General features: G+C 36.6%; 1 protein-coding gene across 1 annotated transcript in view; it reads right to left on the bottom strand.

Annotated features, from left to right (window-relative positions):
* Positions 1 to 950: 950 nt before the first annotated feature.
* The window catches only part of LOC132488541 (ankyrin repeat domain-containing protein 26-like), a 64,915-nt gene continuing 42,217 nt past the window's right edge, over positions 951 to 23,648 (bottom strand). The window contains 8 exon segments of the mRNA XM_060096839.1: positions 951 to 1,715; positions 1,718 to 1,726; positions 2,909 to 2,954; positions 9,578 to 9,806; positions 11,203 to 11,420; positions 12,009 to 12,299; positions 18,245 to 18,374; positions 19,951 to 20,057. Coding sequence (XP_059952822.1) covers positions 1,591 to 1,715; positions 1,718 to 1,726; positions 2,909 to 2,954; positions 9,578 to 9,806; positions 11,203 to 11,420; positions 12,009 to 12,299; positions 18,245 to 18,374; positions 19,951 to 20,057 — 1,155 coding nt within the window. The 3' untranslated portion in view covers positions 951 to 1,590.

The following is a 23,648-nucleotide window of genomic DNA, read 5'->3' as shown; positions in this document are numbered from 1 at the left end:
GGAGTAGTTTTGAGAGAATGCGGGAAGGAGAAGACAGCCTAGAGCGGGTGGGGATACAGGCAAATCTTTCAAGAAGTTTGTCGTGAGAAATGAGATTGCCTGGTACACATGAGAGGGAAAAAACAGGGTGAAAAGTTTACAGAGAGAGGAGATTTGAAATCGACATTGTGAAGAAAGAAGATGCAAATTAGCTAAAAGTAGTAGAATAACTTTCTTCAGCAGCACGTAGATGCCTGGGTGAAGGTAAGGGGGGAGAATGATAAGCAATCTCTTATGAAGTTCTGCCAACTAAATACACTGAAAGGAGAGGAGAAAAGGGAATAAAGGATGTAAGTAAGAGTCGCTAACATTTTAGCTCTTGGAATTGTTGGGAAGGAAAACACTTCCTCTACCCTCTTACGTTCATTAATTGGGAATCTGCAAATTAAATTGACAAAAGCAGATTACCATGAGAAAAAAACATTTAACTGTGGATGACTACATGCAGGGGTTCACAAAGAAACGTGATTTGAAGGGCTGGCTACAACTGGGGGCTTATATACTACTTAAGTGACAGGGAGTAGGAGAAAGGCATCTTCTGAAAAACATGACTTCTTGGTGGGGGGAGGGAAGGGCACTTATGGGAGAACAAATGACATTTAGGAAAGATAAATGTTACATTAGGAGAATATACGGGAGATATGGTAGTTTTAGGAAAATGTCTGTTTGAGTCTGGTGCTTGGAACTCTTCTCTAAGACTGTTTCCAAAAAGTAAGTAAGTAAATAAATAGAAAAGGTGAAAAGTCTTAGGGGAATTTTATTTCTCCATGAGGAAAGATCTATGAATCAGTGTTTAAAGTTATATATACGAAGTTTTATGGCACTAGAACAATTGTAATACATCCAAACATTGACAATAAGGACTTCCCTGGTGGTACAGTGGTTAAGAATCCTCCTGCCAATGCAGGGAACACAGGTTCACCCTGGTCCGGGAAGATCCCACATGCCATGGAGCAACTAAGCCTGTGCGCCACGACTACTGAGCCTGTGCTCTAGAGCCCGCATGCCACAACTACTGAAGCCCGCGCGCCTAGAGCCCAGGCTCCGCAACAAGAGAAGCCACCACGATGAGAAGCCTGTAGCCCCCGCTCGCCGCAACTAGAGAAAGTCCGCATGCAGCAACGAAGACCCAACACACTCAAAAATAAATAATATTAAGAAAAACCCCAAAACATTGACAATAGCCATAGCAGCAGTATATCCAAATGATGTCTGTCTAAATCTTTAGGTCTATATATAGTGATAAAATTGGAAATAGAAAAAAGCTATCAATCAACACCACTATATATCAATGACAAGTTTGGTTGTCTGGGTGCTGGTATCAGGGCTCAGTTTGAGTATGTAAAACTCAACAGTGTTTTGATTCACAAAATCTGATTAAAAGTAAGTTAGATGCAGAGAAACATGGTTTAAAATAGTATATACATTTTCATCATACACATATAATACAAGAATATTTTCCTTTAATCCAGATTTTCACGTCATGTTTAATGGGAAACAACTAAAATGTTATGCAAACAACCCAGGAGGGAAATTTTTACTATTTATCTTTTAGATCATATAATCTTTCTTCAAAATCTGTACATATTCTCGTGATGTTTTCAAAACTAGATCTTGATTTAGATTTGACTCATCAGTAGCTCCTAGATGAGAAGCTCTATAGCATGCTGATTCAATTCAGCAGCAGCTGAAAAGAAAAAGAAAGGATTACATTCTTTACCTAAAATACTTGAGTTAACTAAATATAAGTTAGTAAAAAAAAAAACCTGAGACCTTTCTAAGCGTTCAGAAGAATGAAAAGTATCTATACATGACATAACACAAAATACAAGATTACTAGTATATAATTTGCCTGTGGTTGCACGATGAATTAATTGCTCTTGTGGCTGAGTATCAGAGCTTCTGGCTTTCTCATTCGTCATTCATTTATTCAACAACCATCTGCTAAGGTGCTGTGACAAGCACTGAAATTACAAGATGAAGGTGACACAGTCCACCCTGAAAAATCATACTATAAACTGGAAAAACAGACAAACAGGCAATTTCCATACAGAGTCATAAATACTATGACAGGTATAAAAGAGGGTACAAGGAACACTCAGAAGTGACACCCACCTTTGTGTCAATACTGTCAGCTTTTTGGTGGAGGTGGTATGTAAGTGGATACCTGAAGGACAAGGGAAAAGTACGGGAGATGGAGGGAAGAAGCAAATACAAAGACTAAAGGTGAGGAAGAGCACCTGTGGGATCGCAAGCAGTCTATTTGACTAGATGTAGAGCAAAGGGGCAGAGGAAGGTAGTAAAGAGATAAGGCTGAATACTATGGCAGGACCCAAACTGATTTGGGTGTTTTTATTCCATGATAAGGAATTTGGAATTTTTCCTGAGAGTGAAAGATAAACCAATGACAAAGTCAATGACAGGAAATTTTAATGTCAGCCACTAAGTGACAGCTACACGAACGTGACTGCTTGAGTCTGGGATTTTTGGCCTTAATCACTGCCAGAAACTTGAGAAGTTGATAAACCCCATGTTTTCTAATAGTGTCAGTGTGCAGATTGACAGTTCCACAGGGATGGCAGAAGTAGAGAGGAAGGATATAGCCAGAAATAAAAAGAAATACATAGACTTTTTGAGATTTTTTTTAAAGCTGTGGAACATGATGAATAAATGAGGAATCAGGATATTTTTCATTATGAATGTTCATTCTTTCACATTTTTTCATTAGATATGTATAAGAAAAGATATTTAACCTATCAATAGTATCTGTCATCCAAACAATGGAAAGAGATGCCATTTACTACTGAATATTTACAGTTTATTTCAGAAATCAATGTCTAAATTTAATTCATAAATTTCAGCAACATACCTTTTTCTAGTACTCTAGTTATATTTTTTTCCATCTCCTGCCACATCTGAAATAAGTCAAATATTATTTAAGTTAGACATTTTTGTAGGAATGATGTATAGCTTATGAAATGTGGCCTTTAAATAATACTTCTAGAGACTAGACCTAATTTGAGGATTGCTTAAATAGAAAAATAATCACATCAATAAAATAAAATAAATTCCTACTTATTTTGATTTTAGATAATAAGGAACATATATATGTAATGTTATTTAGATTAATTGGATAAAAAGTACAATAAATATCAGTCTACTGAATATACATAATTTCAGAGGGTGATATTTGATCTTATTGGTACAAACAAGTTTAAACGATTAAAGTCATATATATATTACAATGAATGCATTACTTTGCAATTCTTAGAAAAATTGCTCTTTATAAAAGTTTAAGTCAGTTTTTTACTCTAATGGATCTTTCCTTAAAATGAGTTTTCCTTTCTTACACTTCTATATAACTAAAATTTTAAGGTATGTTCTATGGTAATAATTTTTCAACATAGGATCTTAAATACATAAAATGGAGAAAATGGTTCCGTTGTAATGTCATGTCAAAATTCTATGGGCAAAAAATTAAGTAAAGGTATTTTGCTGTCTATATTAGGACTGAAACATTTATTTCAGAAAATCTGCTTGAAGAAAGGAAAAGTAGAGGCTAGAGCCAGTTTTCAAACTCAGTTTCTGATTCATGACTTTCTAGAATTAGAAACAAGGAAAACAATACATAATTCTTTAACTGTGACTTTGTTTCCATTTTAGAAATTAGGGCCAACTTTTTGAAACATTTGACTAATTATAGTTATCTACTTAATTATGAAATGTGTGGGAACATTTCAAACTGTATTACAAGTGTCTCCACCTAGAGTGTTCTTTTAAAAATCTTTCTTATAAAAGGCACCCTCTCACTAAACAGGGTCTCAAATAGTATACTGAACATGACAAACACTGTGATGATAATGATATCATGATAGCCAACGCCTTTGTAAATTTTAGGTGCGAAGACAAATTTTTTGGCTAGCAGGCTTCCCAATATTTTCAGAGACTGTTTTCCATAACACTTTTCTGACAACAGCACTGTAGAGAGGCCCTATGAAATGAATAATGTGACAACATTACTAGACAGGTTTTGTGAAATTAATAACTCATAACAGATGAAGGAAGAAGCCTTTACTGAAATAATTTTTTATTACCATTAATAAACACTGCAAAATGTAGGTCACGTTTTTACATGCGTTGAATTAGGGAATGACACGTGTAAGATTACTCTCTTTTCCCCCAAAAGCTCTTTTCCTCAATATGTACTTCCAAGACGCTTATGTTGATTTCTAGGTGAAGATCATGTTCACCTGGAGGAAGTAGTTGGAAGTCGAACATTAATAAGGAGAACAGGGCTTCCCTGTTGGCACAGTGGTTGAGAGTCTGCCTGCCGATGCAGGGGACACGGGTTCTTGCCCCGGTCCGGGAAGACCCCACATGCTGCGGAGCGGCTGGGCCCGTGAGCCATGGCCGCTGAGCCTGCGCGTCCGGAGACTGTGCTCCACAACGGGAGAGGCCGCAACAGTGAGAGGCCCACGTACCGCAAAAAATAAATAAATAATAAGGAGAACACACCTGCATTTTTCTTTAAACTGTTCCATTTAACAAAAACACAGAAAGGTGAGAAAATTATACACAGGAAAACAATATATCAGCAAGTTTTAATTTTAAAGATTTTTAGTTAGAAGGATTCTCTCACAACTGGTAGTTTCCAAAATATGTCCCATAGTAATGGAAGGTCCCCCACTGAGGACACTGCAGGACTGAAGGAAAAAGAAGTCACAGCTTCAGGGTCTCCACCACTCCTTTAGCTAAACAGCTCTATATTTGTCTCTGTTTTATATAATACAGTTTCATGCAAAATTTTTTTTTTTAAAAAAGAAAGCTTCTTTTCCTTGAAAGAAAATTTTTTAAGGTATGAGAGTCATTGATTTAGTCAAAGTCCCTAATTTTACAAAAGAGGTAACAAAGGGTCAGAGAGACTTTGTCACAAAGCCAACGTGTCACAAAGCCAACGGCCTTCTCACTGAGTCTAGAGAGAGTTCTACGCCAGCTACTTCCTCAGATTAAGAAAAAAAAACACATAGATTTTTAACTATAACTCAGAGAAAATGAATATGTAAAACTTTGTTATGTAGCTTAATAACGTTTGATGCATGAGACATGAAATAGTAGCTTTCTAACTAAATTATATGTTTCAAAGGCATGAACAAGAATAAATTATCATAACTGCTATTAGTAGCAGTCAATATATTTAATTTATAAAGCACAGATTTTTTTTTTTAACCACAGGACAGGGAACTTGAAGGAGAAAATCTTTAGTTGAATCACACAGGCCAAAATTGAGGAGATTCTTCTTCTTTTTTAAATTATTATTTATTTATTTATTTTTGCGGTACGCGGGCCTCTCACTCTTGTGGCCTCTCTCGTTGCGGAGCACAGGCTCCGGACGCGCAGGCTCAGTGGCCATGGCTCACGGACCCAGCCGCTCCGCGGAATGTGGGATCTTCCCGGACCGGGGCACGAACCCGTGTCCCCTGCATCGGCACGCAGACTCTCAATCACAGCGCCACCAGGGAAGCCTGAGGAGAATTTTCTTTAAAAGGATATTCGTTTCCTCCAAATAAAACTTGGTTTACCGAAATGAGTCAACAAATGAATTATCCACGTTGTGGGTTATTTATGGCAAAATTTAAAACACAAAACAGATTTCTCTTTACCATCTAGCATACTTCAATCTCTCATCATTAGTTTGTATGTACAAAAAACATGAGTGTAATCTCAATTAGAATTTAAATCCAGTCAGAAATTACAGGCTAATTCCTTGGCCTAAAGTTTCAACGTGAAGACTTACACTCCTACCCTCCTCATGAGAGGAGGGGAGATTTACCCAATGCGTGAATTTGGGAGAAGGAACTAAGAAATGCTGGCTTGCTTCCAAATCTCTTCTTTGAGAAGGTGTGTGTGCCCTCAGCACCGGAACTGGGGTCTGCTCTCATGCCCACAGTAAGCAGCCTGCCCTGGGGCGGGGGTCAAGCATTTGCTTCCTCCCCTTAGGCCTAATTTGGGATGAAGTATTCTGAGGCCCACTGTGACTGCACACCTAAAGCACGTCCTCCAATTCGTTAGTTATGTGTCAGTAACAAAGCTCCTTAGTTGATCTCCAGCTGCTGACTCCCGCGTGCTGAACTCAGAAGGGGAAGAGAAGTGTCATCTGCCACCTACCTACCACAGCTCCAACAAGGCAGAGGACCACACGACACTGAGGGAACGTTTTCTTCTTCTTCCCTGACTTTATAATTAATGTACATTGTTCAAGACAACCCCCACTATAAAGTAGGGGAAAGGTGAAAGGAACATTTTAGAAAGAAACGTAGTGAAGCCAGTAACAATATGAAGCACAACAAGTATGTGCTCGTTCACCCAACCGTAATATATTACTGTTAAATTATATCTGAGACTGCAGGCTGGAAAATAATGTTGCACTCTCTTTTTAAGACCAATTTGATAAATATATACACACCACACACATACACATGCACACTCATTTCCAAAGTTAATTTATTTTCAGTAATTATTGATACTTTTAAAATTTGATATCACTCATTTTAAATGTCACGAAAATGTAATAAAATCAAGTCATTTAAACCACTTCAATTCATTATCCAATTGTAAACAGGCTAAGGTATGAAGGAAATTACACTTGGCAGTCTGTAGATATTAAGTACATATATTTTGCTGCAGAGAGAAGAACTGAGGAAGAATTTGTAGATCAAAGAGCTGAAAAACTATGTACAGGAAAAAAAATGAATGAAAGAAAAAGAACTGTTAAGAAGTTGAACTATTACCTCTATCTGTCAAAAGATAAAATGCCTACTCATTTGTCCATGTGGACAAAATGAAGTGGGAACAAGAAGGATTATACTGATATAATAAACTGAGACAATAAACAAGTTTATTGAACTCTGCCTGTGCCTTATGAGAAACTAGCTCAACTACTGTGGTAAGTTGATTAGAGTTAAAACTCAAGAGTGGATAGGCACTGCCTTGGTGATGTAAACACGAGGCCTAATTTTTTAAAAAGAAATGTGACTCAATATTCTGGTGAGACACAAAATGTTGTGTCATATAAAAAGTCAAAGTCTTAGGAATATTAATTGTTTTAGCTTCAGTGCATTTGTATGACCACATTTAGAAAGAGAGTTGCTAAACTGAATGGACATTTGAGCAATTTTTTAAATTACTTAAATAAATCATTAGAAAAATTTTCAAAGTGTCAGTAATGCACCAAAAGTCCAAAATCAGTCAATGTAAAATGTAATCCTCCTACTTAAGACAGATTTAAAGGGCATTTATTAAGTACTGTGGCCATGCATCGTGTTCGGCACACAAATACCTAAAAACTCTTGAACATAAAAAAATCTTTAAACCAGTGAGATTGTGTCTGTTATAAAGTTGTCTGGAATAGATTTTTAAGTTTTCAGTTCTTGAAAAAATTCTATGTGCAAGAAAATCTAACAGTGATGTAGCTATTTTGGCTAATGTTAACTTTTTGTATTTTATAATAATATAATTAAATAACACAATTGAAAAAAACTGTAAAATTACTTCTGATATATAGGACCAAACATCCCAGAATTAACTAGAATGTGAAAACTGAGGGTAAAATTAGCAAGACAGATACGTAGTAATCTCCTACCCCCACAATGGTATCAACTGCTAAGACTGAACTTCATGTACTGGTGAGGGAGGTAATAAATCTGTGTTAGGTACATGGAGAAAGCTTGCTGCTACAACCAGCACAACTGAAACCACACACCTAGAGCAGTACTTTGCTATAATTATTTTCCTTAAAGTTAGGGGAAAATGCTGAGTAAGATAAAACTTCACAGTAGGAATAGTCCAAAATGTTAAAACATTGCAAATAAAGGAGAATGATAAACAAATGCAATCTTAATGCCATTTTTAACATCTTACTTTGTAGAATCATAGCTAAAACCTTTAGAAAGCTATTGTTTTATCATGTCCCATCCAAAAACCCACCTCTTTCTATCATTTTAGACAGTACGTTAACACCTCTCATAGTATTATTTTATGTTTTCCTAGTAGAAATAATTATATTCCTAGCAATTCCAGAAGGCACCTTCTTTCTGTAAGTCTTACTAAGAATTAGGTGAACAACAACTGTATAATAACTCTTCCGTGGCATTCTGTAGTGATTATGGAGACGTCTTTGCATCCTGATAGAGTTAAGTAGTGCTCTTCAATCTCTCTTATTAAAACCAGCACGATTTGGCAAAGACCCCACAAGGGAACTATGTATACCTAGTAACTACAACATTGAGTTTAAAATAAACTATTTTCCGATTTATCTAGAATTACTAAAAAAATAAACGCCTCTTTCCTCCAAAAAAATTAAAGGAAAAAATTCCCGCAGAAATTTTCTCTCACATTGTTTTTGCATTCACACACTCTTTCATCTTCATCTTGTAAAATGATACATTGTTTGATTTTTTGGGTGACAACCCATGAGAACATTCTAAGTTTACATCATGCTTAGCAACTGACAGAGGGCTTGACATGCATTTTCTTTTCGACCCTGGAGTCCAGTTTCATGGCTCTGAAGCACTTAGACCCAATTTAGCCACAGCACTGTCTAAGAAACGTTAGCTTTGCTCTTCTATGATTTCTTACGACGTGAAGCCAAATGAGAAAACAGGTTGAGACTTCATTTAACAAGGCCTACTTTCCTCTGCATCAAGAACGTCATGAAAACACCATCAAAACCATAACCCCGTGTGCACTGAGTGAGATGCATATTTTAATAACAATGATACACAATGAAAACCAGTTGCAATTTAAAGACTCCCCATCATAGTCATCATTCATCCTGGTGATGGCAAGATAGAGACATAAGTGGACTTCATTTTAAAAGTTTAAATATTTGCTTTATTTACGTATTTAGAAATGTTCTACAATTGCTCAGCAAGACATTTTATAAAAATTCAATAAAAATGCTCTAAGTAAAATAGCAATTAAGGATGCACTCTCATGTACGAATATGACAAAAAATTTTAACTTAAAAACAGAAATTAACCTATTTAGTGCTACAAGTCTATTTAATTCACAAAAAGGATTTATCTAGGATTCCTTTAAATTAAAAAAATCCATATATGGTTAAGTGTTTGGATGCCAATCATTCACTTATGCTTAGGGGTAGAAAAACTAGGGTGCAGCAAAACTTGAAAATGATTATGAACCATTGCCAAACTGAAATCAATTAGAAGGTATATCTTTGGTTATTAGGCAATAATATTTAATTTCTAAAATAGGATTTAACTGCAGTTTTTCAAGAAATTTAAAATTTGTCAGTTTAATTACATTTACTGAATAAAGTTAATGATAAATCTCTCTTGAAAATGAGAAATCCAGGGACTTTAAAAAATCATAAAATTTCTGTCTCTTTATTAGCACAATTAATTATGGCTTTTACTTCGTGTGTGTAAGTCAAATAAACAATTCAGAATTTCACCAAATTAAAAACAAGAATTATTATCAGAAATCTGAAACCCAAGGAAAAAAGGATAGTATAACTAACCTTGGTCAAGTACATCTCCATGCTCTCATGTGAAGGGCGTGAACTTGAGGTAGAAATCTCTAAGTTTTCTCCTGGAGTAAGATATCTATTGAGCACTAAACGATTATTAATATTTCCTACACAAGGTGGCTTCAGGACTGGCCTCGTAGTAAGAGTGCTGAGTAAAGATCTGTTCTGCTGTTTCTCCACCAGCAGTTTGGTACTGACCTCTTCCAGCCTCTCATTAGTCCTGGGAAGATGGCAAAACACCAATTTCATTAATTGCATTTTCCCTAAAAGATTCGTAAATGATTTGCATTTTTTAAATTGCCACAATAGTAAATGGAATGTCCCATTAAACCACGTTTTAACACTGAAAATGGGTCAGAGCAGACCTATTATAAACAATTCTAGGTGTAAAATTGTTCTAAAGAAGTATATATGTGTCTGGGGGATCCTTAACTAACAAGTAAGTCAGAGTCGGGAGAGGAGCGAAATGGCGCCAGCGATGGAGACGGCTTAACAGGTGACGCTTGCTGCCTTCTGCGATGGCTGCACTTAGACACCCACCTTTAGTAAACCAGTTCACGGATGAAAAAACAAACCATCTCTCAAGGACATTTTCAAGCATTTGCTTTCACCACCCCTGTATACACATTTCACTCATTACCTCAGAGGAATTAAGCATTCGGCACTGAGGAATAATCTAGAGCAGCGGTCCCCAACCTTTCTGGCACCAGGGGCCAGTTTCGTGGAAGACAACTTTTCCATGGATGGGGATGTATGGGGGTTGTCAGGATGGTTCAGGCGGTAATGCGAGCGACGGGGTGCGATGGGGGCGCGGCAGGTGAAGCTTTGCTGGCTCGTCCACCGCTCACCTCCTGCTGTGCGGCCCGGTTCCTAACAGGCTGCGGACAGGTACCGGTAACACTGTTACTGAGGCACTGGGGGTGGGATCTGCCCTTGCGGTCTTCCACGCACACCCTCACGCAGGCCACCGTGTTAATTTTAGACACTTTGTGAATTATACGGCCCTTCGCCCCTCTGTTACTTTCCCCTTATTTCACAAGCATGCCTTTATGTAGAGTAGAAAAACTTCAAATACAGTAGTTTGTCTCAGGGCGCCCTCTAGCGATGATACCAAAGATCATAATCAAGAAAGTAAATTTACCAAATGCTAAAATGTGACGCTTTGCTTTTAAGCGGTAATCTTCCAAAAAATAATTAAACTCGTTAATATTTCTATTTACGGAAATTCCAACAAGAAATTTTATCTAAATTACAAAGTTTCAAAAACACTTAGCTTAAAGACTAAATCAGGTTAACTATTGGGTTGGCCAAAAAGTTCGTTTGGGTTTTTCCAGTAACATCTTACGGGAAGACACATAGAACTTTTTGGCCAACCCAATATATGAAAATATAAAAAATAAAGTTATGTAAAACCAACAAAAAGGTGGGGAGATGCAAACTGGACTCACATTTTAAAGGTGACTTCACTTACTAACATCATTTTCCAAAGTTATACTATCTAGTTAGCTTTCACTTCCTACTAATCTCATGAACCTGGCTCAATAAAAATTATGCTTTAGAGGCAAATTAATGAGCTAAATTATATTTATTTTCTATGATTCTACGTTTTGACTTACTTGTTTCGTTTATTTGCCAATGACTTTCTAACTTTTAGTTCTTCGAGGTAGAGTTGCTTATATTTTTCCAACTCTGCTTTAGTAGAATCTTCTTGAAAAGTTTTCATTTTGGAGAGTTCAGATTCCAGATCTTTAATTCTCAGTTCCATTGGACTTCTTATTGAAGCATTATGATTCTCTCTTAACTGCTCTAAGTTTTCTTGAGATGCTGCTTGTGTCTAAAGTCAAATAAAAACATACATGTTTAAAATAATTATAACCTGAATAATTATAGTATATTTGTTCCCTTCAGTTTTGTGTCAATGATTCAGAGAGCAATTTTAAATGTGAAAAAAAAGCTGAACTTTAAAAATATTTATCATCAATGTAAACTGAGTTAAATCTTAATTATAAAATTAAAGTTGGATCATTCTTATATTCGTACTCATGTAATCTGATAATTCAAAGAATAATAGGATCAATTTAAAAATTTTTAAATTGAACAATACAGCTAAGAATAATCCAAGAGTATAGTACAATTTCTAAATCATAATATTTTCTTTTCATCCTAATAGTTTTGTTTTATACCAGGTGGTCTTAAAAATAAAATGATTCCCTAGTGAGAATCGTTCTGAAAGATCAATTTAGTGAGAATAATGATGGAAACTGAAATATTTAAAGGGAGAAACAAATGCCACCTTCCTTCCAGAAACTTAGAAAACAAACTGCTATAAGGGAAGTAGAAGAAACATATAAAATGTATACATCCGAAATGTAATTTATAAATGTGAAGTGAATTAAAGCACATTACAGATCAAAAAATTAACCTGTAAAAATAGGTTGACTTCTTTTAATTTTTCTATTATATCCTGTCTTGCTCTTTCTTCAACCTCCCGTTTATACTGCTCTACTTGACTGTGTTCTATCATATTCATTTCTATATGACTTCTGAGGTTCACTGCTTCTTGTTCCAACTTCTTTTTATTCTTCTCTAGTTTTTCACATTTCTTTTGCATTACTTTTATAGATAATAACGCCCGTTGAAGAACTTGATTTTTTGCACCCAGATGTAGACATTTTGAAGATTCAGTTTCCAGTTCTGCTGTAAGGTCATCAATCTGCATGAATAAAATAAAATCGCTTGGTAATTAGGGACGTAGACTGAAAATAGCATAACTCGAAACCAGTATTAACTTTTAAAATAAATTCAGTTACAATAAAATGGTGTCTATATTGTAGTGTGTAGGACCTTGAATTACTAAGAAAATGAAGAAAAAAGTTCAAACCACCAAGAGCCACAAATATATATCCTTCACTGTCATCATTGTTACACAAAATTTGCATTTGATTTTATACTTTTATTCTTCTATTGTTTCATGCCTTTCCTCCATAAAATGACTATAAGTCACCTCTTAGTAGAAAGCCTCTTACTCCTTCCCCACTCCCATCTTAACCCTCCATGATTTTTAAAGTTTTAGGGATATCATATTGAGTTATTTAGGGCTGAATTAATAAATGCCTCCCAAAATAAGACTCGGAAAGTCAGACTCTAATGAGTCTTGTAAATATGGCTTCTAATGCCATAAGCCTTTTTTCTGAACTACAAATATTTTATGCTAATTTGAATTGCATTCCAAGGAGAAGTGCTTCACAGGGTTAAGGAGAAATCACATCTCCCAGTGTAATAGTTTAGCGAGATGATCCATACATTTTTCTGAACAAAAAAATGCCATTAATTCTTGCAATGCTTTGTTACTTTCCACAGAATAAGAGAACATACCAAACAAAACAAACAAAAAAACTTGCTGGAATTTCAAGGACACTGAGTTGGTAAGAACTACTTCCCTTTAGACAGAATGATTATTTGGTAAGACAAGGCAAGTGGATGTGGTAGTTTAAAAACATGTCTACATGTTTTGAAACTGGTGGCGCAGTGGTTGAGAGTCCGCCTGCCGATGCAGGGGACAGGGGCTCGTGCCCTGGTCCGGGAAGATCCCACATGCCGCCGCGGAGCAGCTGGGCCCGTGAGCCATGGCCGCTGAGCCTGCGCGTCCAGAGCCTGTGTTACACAACGGGAGAGGCCACAACAGTGAGAGGCCCGCGTACCACAAAACAAAAGAAAAAAAAAAAACATGTCTACAAATTCTTTGACACTTATCTCACGAAATTCTCAGGGCTTCGCAAGACTGTTAATGGAAGCCTGACAGCCCTTGAAGAGGCTGAAGGTGACAGCTTCTAGGCAAGGGAAGAAAATGACACTGCAACCTGGAGGGAGGGGGACTCTAGCTACAAAGCAGCTGAAAGTAAAACTGATGAGAGGGATAAGCTAAAAAAAAGACTATTAAATATAAAGGATCCAGGACTCATTGGGTTCAAATATCTGTATCCCATTTACAGTATCTCCACATGCCCAAATAATGCTAAAACAGAGAAATAGCTTCTGGACTAAGATCAGATTTAGGGTGCTGCCAGGAAAACATGGTCTAAAGATGAAGCCAAGACTGTAGAACCCTTTATTAACACCCTGGAAAGACTTAAGTTGGTGCCTCAAATTCCTTTAAGGATCTTAAAAAAGCATAAGAATTTTAAAGGCATCATCCTACAAAGTTTCCCGTCCTACCATCCTACAACAGCTTCACAAGAAGCCCAAGGGGAAGAGCTTATCTCAAAAAGATTTGGGAGGGTAGCTTTTCCAATGTCATGAACCCCAATAAAATTCACAGGACATTCAAAGCTTTAAAGAGAACTGTGGTAGCAAAAACACTGCTTGCTAGCTTGCATTAACAGAGACCAAGACAGTACAAAATGACAAGAGGCCTCTGGGATTTTCTTAGAAGTTCTGTAAGTCCCCCTTCCTCCAGGTTTCAGTGTCATTTTCTTCCCTTGCTGGCTTGAGAAACACTACTTAGCTGCAAACACAGGTCATTTCTTATGAAAAGGACAGAACAAAGAGCTCAGAGGGTACAGAAAAGGAGAATCACTTCCATGGTCGGGACTAAGTCCTAATCACAGAGCTGGCAGCAGGTATCAGGCTGTATTGCAGAACTGCTATGGACCAGCATGTCTTCCATTTTCCATTTCTGAAGGGGAGAGTCTTTAGCAGTTTAACAGAATGTTGGGTATGTGGGTGGCAGAAAATTTGTCCCTTTAGTTCTCAAGTCTTCGTACTGAGAGGATTGGTACTCAAGGGGCTATACTCTAGAAACCACACCTAGGAGCCTCATCCCCATCCGTACCTGGTGAAAGATGGTAAGATCCTGGAATCAAGCCTGAGCCTGACACCATAACAATTGAGACTTGTGGGGGAACTGAGTAGGGATAAGTGTATTCTTCATGTGGAAGGAATATAAAAATTGTGGCCAGTGGGTAGTTTATGCTGGTTTTTAAATGTATCCATAAGTTTTTGAAAAAAATTATCCCATAAAAAAAGGTAGACTATGGGCCAAGCATAAGTGACTTATTCCTAATGAACAGAATATGGTGAAAGAGATGCTGTGTGAATTGCAAGGCGAGGTTAGACAAGGCAACACAGCTTCTTCCTGGCTCTTAACCTTGGAACCCAGCCCCATGTTGTGAGGAAGCTCAGGCCACAAAGAGAGCCTAGGTGTTCAGGGTAGGTGTTCCAACTGAGGGGAAGAGAGGCCAGCTGTCCTGGTTATGCTTTTCCTAAGTATAGATTGTGAACAAAATAAATGTTGCTTATTTCAGCTACTAAACTTTGAGGAGATTTTTAGGAAAAAACAGATAGAAAAGTGGATGAAAAAAAGAGATAATAAGAAACATAACTTAGACACAGTAGAAATTGGTTTCCTATAAACTGGAATCTAATAAATGTTGAGATTAATTTAAAATGACAAACAATGCTGATGAGAAGAAGCAGATAACTAGAAGAAAGACCTAAGAACTATTCAGGAGGAAGTTTTGGGCAGGTTCCCTTCACTTACAATTTCTTACAAATAGGCAGGTATGCCTCTTCAGAATTTCCCCTCAAGTTTGAAGATAAGGAAGATTGGTAAGCAAGGAGACATATGAAGTATAATAGTTGAAAAACAACTAGAAATCGTCAGTTTAATTACCAAAATCAGACTTTTTTACCTCATCTCAATTAACTGAAATTCTAAGGGATAGGCAACTTTGAATATGTATTAATCTAGGACTCAATCTTCATTGTCCTTTCCTCAGAGAGGAAATAAAACATCATGGAAGCATTTTTAATCTTCTCAGTAGTAAAACAAATGGAATGTCCTTTGGCAGTATATAATTAAATACAATTTTTCCTTTACCTTACTTAAAGCTTGTTTGTAAGGGAAGGTAGGATATCTCATTTTTACATTGTACCACAGTGCTTCTCTATATCATACAAATTGGCTTTGAAACTTTGAAATTCAAATTACTAATCTATTATTTGTCCCAGATAAATTATTACCTTTTTAAAAAAAATTTATTTTATTTATTTTATTTATTTTTGGCTGTGTTGGGTCTTCGTTGCTGTGCACAGGTTTCTCTAGTTGCGGCGAGCAGGGGCTACTCTTTGTGGAGGTGCACAGGCTTCTCATTACGGTGGCTTCTCTTGTTGTGGAACACGGGTTCTAGGTGCATGGGCTTCAGTAGTTGTGGCACACAGGTTCCACAGCTGTGGCTTGCGGGCCCTAGAGTGCAGGCTCAGTAGTTGTGGCGCATGGGCTTAGTTGCTCCATGGCATGTGGGATCTTCCCGGACCTGGGCTTGAACCATTGTCCCCTGCATTGGCAGGCAGATTCTTAACAACTGCACCACCAGGGAAGCCCTACCTGGTTTTTAACAGCTATACTCTTAAAAAATTTTCTTTGGATGGGATGAAATAGTTATTCTATTCATTATGTGTTAAGCTATAAAGTACAGCTATGCATCTCTTTCTTTTTCAATCAAAGAAGGTAGATACAGGGAACTGTGGTTTCTGAGAATGCAGGATCTATGTCAAGAACAAGGTCAGCATGAGTGTTATACACAAGAACCACATCAAAAGATGATTTAATTGTGAATTGCAACATGATGGCTTAGAGAGACTTCCAATGAGGAAAGCTGACAGCCCAGACTTAATCTTCTCCTAGATGGTGAAACCTATGGATGAGTCTATGAATTATAATGAGCTAAACATAATGAAGCAGATAGCAGACGAAGTCAGCGGATCTCGTGACCAAGATTTGATGGAAACTGGAGTGAAGTGGGAGGCACTGGGTGAGAGACTAAAGGTCTGAATGGAGGGAGAAAAAAAGGAGTGGACTTTACCTTTGTAAACATACTTCCCATTGTGTCATGGGGTCAGTGAGGCATAAGCTGGCCACAGGCTCCTTCAAGAGGCAAAAAACCTCCACGGAAGTAGAGTTAAAGACATTCCACTACACTGACTTTTTATTATTACATAAAACAACTGGTAAGATGCAAGATGACGAAGAAAGAATTCTCATAAAATCTGACTTGATACTGGCATAGGACAGACATATAGATCAATGCGTTACCATTGAGGATGTAAAAGGAAAGCCCCACATTTACGGCCAACTGATCGTAAGAGTGCCAAATAATTGAATGAGACAATAGTTTTTTTAACAAATGGTACTGGGACAACAGAATATCCACATACAAAAGAATAAAATTAGACCTCTACCTCATACCATATGTAGAAATTAAGTCAATATGCAAGAGCTAAAACTACAAAATTCTTAGAAGAAAACACAGGTGTTTATCTTCATGACTGGATTTGGCAATTCTTAGATATGACACCAAAAGACAAAAATCGACTAACTGAACTTCATCAATATTAAAGACTTTCGTGTTTTTTAAGGACACCATCAAGAAGGGGAAAGGGCAAACTCCTGAGTGAGAGAAAATACTTGAAAATCCTATATCCGATCGAAGATTTGTATCTAGGATACAAAAAGAACTCTTACAATTCAATAATAAAAAGACAATCCAACTTAAAAATGGGCAAAAAGTTGAATAGACAGTTCTTCAAAGATGATACACAGATAGACAATAAGCACATGAAAAATGCCTCAACGTTATTAGTCAACAGCAAAACGCAAATCAAAACCACAATGAGATGCCACTTCACACCTACTAGGATGGTTATAATCAGAAAGACAGGTAATGACAAGTGTTGGCGGGCATGTAGAGAAATTGGAATGCTTACACACTTTGGATAAAAATGTAAAATGGTGCAGCCACTCTGGAAAACAGTACGGCAGTTCCTCAAAAGTTTAAACAGAGTTACCATATGATACAGCAATTCCATTCATAAGTATATTCCAAAAAGAAATGAAAAAAATATGTTCACACCAGAACTTGGACATGAACGTTCATAGCAGCATTATTAACAATAGCCAAAAAAGTGGAAACAACCCAAAGGTCCATCAACTGATGAATGGATAAATAAATGTGGTATGTCCATACAAATGAGTATTATTCAGCAATAAAAAGAAAGTATTGATCCACGCTACAAAACAGATGTACCTTAAAAATATTATGCTGAATGAAAGAAGGCAGTCACAAAGGACCCCATATTCTGTGATTCCACTGACATGAAATATCCAAAATAGGCAAATCTATAGAAACAGGGAGTACAGTCGTGGTACTAGGGCTGGGAATAGGAGGAAGGGAAAACTGGCACAGGGTGATGGCTAAAAAGTATAGGGTTTCTTTTTAGGGTGATGAAAATGGTCTAAAATTGATTGTGGTGATAACTGTATAACTCTTTGAATATACTAAAAGTCACTGAATTGTACAGTTTAAATGAGTGAACTGCATGGTATGTTCATTATATTTCAATAAAGCTGTCACCAAAAAATAATGGATGCTTTGGGGTAATGGTGTGCTGCTCAGCTTCAGATCCCTAGCCATGGTTCAAGACACAGTCAACAGTGTGCCCTTTTTATGGAAAAAATATATAGGAAAAAGCTGTCTTTTTTACTGGTATCAAGTCTAAAAAATTAAGAGACAAATCTATGTTTCACTGCTCAAAGCATGGAGTGATTTATATTTCCCCCAATTAAGTGACTTTTGGGTCCCAAAACTGATTAAAAATTACCTTATGTTTTAGCATATTAATCTGAATATCCATTTCACTTTGACTGGTCTTTAAATCTCCATGGAAACTAAGCTCTCCATTTTCATATTCATTTAACTTCCTTCTTGCCATTTTTAAGAGTTTCTTAAGTCTGTAGAAATGCATAGAATGAATAAGTCAAGTTCTTTAAGAGTAGATAATTAATAACTATTTAAACAGATATATGTTCTATCATATAAAATAAACTCTATAAATTATAATCCTTTCTCATCTGTTCTAATCTAATATGGTTTGAAAGCATAATAACTAACTTATAATCTTAGGTAAATAATATGAAGAAAAATTTTATGACACATGCTAAGTAAAGAGTTAATATAGTATGTGTATACATATATTATACGGTTCTTATAAGGAAGCTGTTATTAGTATCCATTTTTAGTATGTTAATATGAAATACTAACTTATTATTAAATACTAGTTATAAACCAGACATCAGTATCCAAGCTGAAGAAGAAGAGCATATCATATATGAATGTTTTGAAGAGACACAAAAAGACATTTTGGTACCTACTGACCACAGCCTCTACAAGAAGCAAAGAAATAACACACAAAAAATCATCGACACTCACTCACTCAAAATAGAAAAAGAAACAAGAACAATCTTTGGAGTCTGAGCTGATGGAGAAGAAAACCAGGCTGAGCTTCATAAAAAAGGAAATCAGCAGAGAGAGAATGTGTACCAGTCTCTTCAAGCTGTTTTAAGAGATCTAGAAATCTTGCCCAGCACAATGTTAACAAAATGCCAAGCAATGTAGAGAAAATTAAATGAGAGAAAAATACTTATGAGAATCAGGGAAGAACCATAAGTACAATACCAAAATCCACAGATGCTCAAGTCCTCCTAAGCACATACTCCTGTATACTTTAAATCATCTCTAGATCACTTATAATACCTAATACAATAAATAGTTATAAATACAATGTAAATAAATTCTATGGAAATAGTTGCCACCCGAGGCCAATCCAAGTTTTGCTTTTGGGAACTCTCTGGAATTTTTTCCCCCTGAATACCTTCAATCTGAGGTTGGTTGAATCTGCGGATGCTGAGGGCTAACTGTGCTCAGCAAATAACCAGAAAGGAAGCCATGTGGAGGCATCACAGACATTGGGAAACACTCTTATTATTATTTTTTTTAATCTGAGTGGTCAAAACATGATCATTAAATTTATTATTCTTTAAGTCATACATATGTTTTTGTATGTATATTTTAGAACTAAACTTTTAGAGCAGAAAGAAAACATAAGCAAAATCAAGATAGTTTTTGATGTTGTTAAACAGTGACACAAATAGGTTTCTAGATATTAAAATACTTGAATGCTGAAGGGGAAGAACACAACTAAAAGAAGGCAGGATTACCCAAAAAGAGCAAAGATATCTTGCAGACATAAAAATTCAAGGTAGATGATGAAGAGCTGAGTGACATTACTATATGCAAGGCACACTATTGTTATTGTTTTAGAAATCATTAAAGAGGAACTGTAGTACTGGGGCACTCAAAACAGTTTCAGATTGTGCTGTGAGTTTCTAAAGTAAACTTTTAAATAGGATGGATGATTTAAGTATGAATATACACATATAAAATGAATTTGTATCTAAGGTTTTAATAAAACAAAATTATAGTTAAATCAATTAATTGTTGAAATTATCAGAAATATTAAAATCTTACCCAGTAAACTCTTTTTCTAATTCACTATTTTTCTTCATTTCTGGATCCAAACTATATTCCAGAGACTGTTTTAACTCAATATATTTCTTTAATTGCTCCTTTTCATCCTCAAAAAAAATTTTTTTTAATTAGTTTTTAAAACCTAGAGACTTACTCTTCTTTCTTAAAAATATTACTTCTCATGAGTTCATGAGTAATATACGTTTACAGTGAAACAAGTTTATAAACCTGATGCCAATAAGGACAGATTTCAAAAATAATGACTTTTCTTGAAACAGCTTATATTGATTTTTCATTTTCATCATTTTTCTAGAATTTAAATTGCCAAAATTTATTTGTTAAAAACAGACGTTTTGGGACTTCCCTGGTGGCATGGTGGATAAGACTCTGTGCTCCCAATGCAGGGGACCTGGGTTCAATCCTTAGTCAGAGAACTAGATACCACATGCAGGCCGCAACTAAGAGGTTGCATGTCACAACTAAGGAGCACACCTGCTGCAACTGGGGAGCCCGCCTGCTGCAACCAAGACTTGGAGCAACCAAATAATAATAATAATAATAATATATAAATAAGTAAATAAATAACCCAGAGGTTTTTACACGTTAGTGAAAGTTTTTTAAGGAGTGGTTATATTTACGTTTTAGTTTCTAAAGATGCCCTAGAAACATTTTCATCAGTGGTTTAAGATATTCCAGGTCTTGTTAAATCACATCTTATTCATATAATCTTTGAAAAATTCCAACACAAGATAAAGCCTTTCATTCTCTGTAAGCATTCTTCCATAGGTTTCAATTTCTCCATTTCTATTAACAATTCTTCTCTTTAAGTAAAGTTTAAGTCTTCTATACACTAAATAAAAATGTAACTTCGGGCTTCTCTGGTGGCGCAGTGGTTGAGGGTCCACTTGCTGATGCAAGGGACACGGGTTTGTGCCCCGGTCTGGGAAGATTCCACATGCCTTGGAATGGCTGGGCCCGTGAGCCATGGCCGCTGAGCCTGCGCGACTGGAGCCTGTGCTCTGCAGCGGGAGAGGCCGCAACAGTGAGAGGCCCGTGTACCGCAAAAAAAAAAAAAAAAAAAAAAAAGTAACTTCTTCTTGATTCTTGTAGCTTTTTCTCTCATCCTTTTTCTCCCTCACCCCCGCTACTAGACTCTTACATTGTTTTTTTAATTAATTAATTAATTTTATTTATTTATTTTTGGCTGTGTTGGGTCTTTGTTGCTGCGTGCGGGCTTTCTCTACTTGTGGTGAGCAGGGGCTACTCTTCGTTGTGGTGCATGGGCTTCTCATTGCAGTGACTTCTCTTGTTGCAGAGCATGAGCTCTAGGCACATGGGCTCAGTAGTTGTGGCTTGCGGGCTCTAGAGAGCAGGCTCAGTACTTGTGGTCACAAGCTTAGTTGCTCGGCAGCATGTGGGATATTCCCGGACCAAGGCTCGAACCTGCATTGGCAGGTGGATTCTTAACAACTGCACTACTAGGGAAGCCCTGGACTCTTACATTCTTTTTTTTTATTATTATTATCAAAAAGTTTATTTCTTCTTTTTTAAAATTTTTAAAATTTTTTTTTGCTTTATAACAAATTTAATCAGTTATACATATACATATGTTTCCATATCCCCTCCATTTTGCGTCTCCCTCCCACCTTCCCTATCCCACCCCTCCAGGCGGTCACAAAGCACCGAGCTGATCTCCCTGTGCTATGCGGCTGCTTCCCGCTAGCTATCTACCTTACGTTTGGTAGTGTATATATGTCCATGCTGCTCTTTCACTTTGTCACAGCTTACCCTTCCCCCTCCCCATATCCTCAAGTCCATGCTCTAGTAGGTCTGTGTCTTTATTCCTGTCTTACCCCTAGGTTCTTCATGACATTTTTTTTCTTAAATTCCATATATATGTGTCAGCATACAGTATTTGTCTTTCTCTTTCTGACTTACTTCACTCTGTATGACAGGCTCTAGGTCCATCCACCTCATTACAAATAGCTCAATTTCGTTTCTTTTTATGGCTGAGTAATATTCCATTGTATATATGTGCCACATCTTCTTTACCCATTCATCCGATGATGGACACTTAGGTTGTTTCCATCTCCGGGCTATTGTAAATAGGGCTGCTATGAACATTTTGGTACATGTCTCTTTTTGAATTATGGTTTTCTCAGGGTATATGCCTAGTAGTGGGATTGCTGGGTCATATGGTAGTTCTATTTGTAGTTTTTTAAGGAACCTCCATACCGTTCTACATAGTGGCTGTACCAATTCACATTCCCACCAGCAGTGCAAGAGTGTTCCCTTTTTTCCACACCCTCTCCAGCATTTATTGTTTCTAGATTTTTTGATGATGGCCATTCTGACTGGTGTGAGGTGATATCTCATTGTAGTTTTGATTTGCATTTCTCTAATGAGTAAAGATGTTGAGCATCCTTTCATGTGTTTGTTGGCAGTCTGTATATCTTCTGTGGAGAAATGTCTATTCAGGTCTTCTGCCCATTTTTGGATTGGGTTGTTTGTTTTTTTGTTATTGAGCTGCATGAGCTGCTTATAAATTTTGGAGATTAATCCTTTGTCAGTTGCTTCATTTTCAAATATTTTCTCCCATTCTGAGGGTTGTCTTTTCATCTTGTTTATGGTTTCCTTTGCTGTGCAAAAGCTTTTAAGTTTCTTTAGGTCCCATTTGTTTATTTTTGTCTTTATTTCCATTTCTCTAGGAGGTGGGTCAAAAAGGATCTTGCTGTGATTTATGTCATAGAGTGTTCTGCCTATGTTTTCCTCTAAGAGTTTGATAGTGTCTGGCCTTACATTTAGGTCTTTAATCCATTTTGAGCTTATTTTTGTGTATGGTGTTAGGGAGTGATCTAATCTCATACTTTTACATGTCCCTGTCCAGTTTTCCCAGCACCACTTATTGAAGAGACTGTCCTTTCTCCACTGTACATTCCTGCCGCCTTTATCAAAGATAAGGTGACCATATGTCCGTGGGTTTATCTCTGGACTTTCTATCCTGTTCCATTGATCTATCTTTCTGTTTTTGTGCCAGTACCATACTGTCTTGATTACTGTAGCTTTGTAGTATAGTCTGAAGTCAGGGAGCCTGATTCCTCCAGCTCCATTTTTCGTTCTCAAGATTGCTTTGGCTATTCGGGGCCTTTTGTGTTTCCATACAAATTGTGAAATTTTTTGTTCTAGTTCTGTGAAAAATGCCAGTGGTAGTTTGATAGGGATTGCATTGAATCTGTAGATTGCTTTGGTTAGTAGAGTCATTTTCACAATGTTGATTCTTCCAATCCAAGAACATGGTACATCTCTCCATCTATTTGTATCATCTTTAATTTCTTTCATCAGTGTCTTATAAATTTCTGCATACAGGTCTTTTGTCTCCTTAGGTAGGTTTATTCCTAGATATTTTATTCTTTTTGTTGCAGTGGTAAATGGGAGTGTTTCCTTGATTCCACTTTCAGATTTTTCATCATTAGTATATAGGAATGCCAGAGATTTCTGTGCATTAATTTTGTATCCTGCAACTTTACCAAATTCATTGATTAGCTCTAGTAGTTTTCTGGTAGCATCTTTAGGATTCTCTATGTATAGTATCATGTCATCTGCAAACAGTGACAGCTTTACTTCTTCTTTTCCGATTTGGATTCCTTTTATTTCCTTTTCTTCTCTGATTGCTGTGGCTAAAACTTCCAAAACTATGT

This window comes from Mesoplodon densirostris, chromosome 4 (genome assembly GCF_025265405.1).
Source record: "Mesoplodon densirostris isolate mMesDen1 chromosome 4, mMesDen1 primary haplotype, whole genome shotgun sequence".
In the NCBI taxonomy this organism is placed as follows: domain Eukaryota; kingdom Metazoa; phylum Chordata; class Mammalia; order Artiodactyla; family Ziphiidae; genus Mesoplodon; species Mesoplodon densirostris.
The sequence above is the reverse complement of the archived record's forward strand: the minus strand, read 5'-3'. Positions and strand labels throughout refer to the sequence as shown.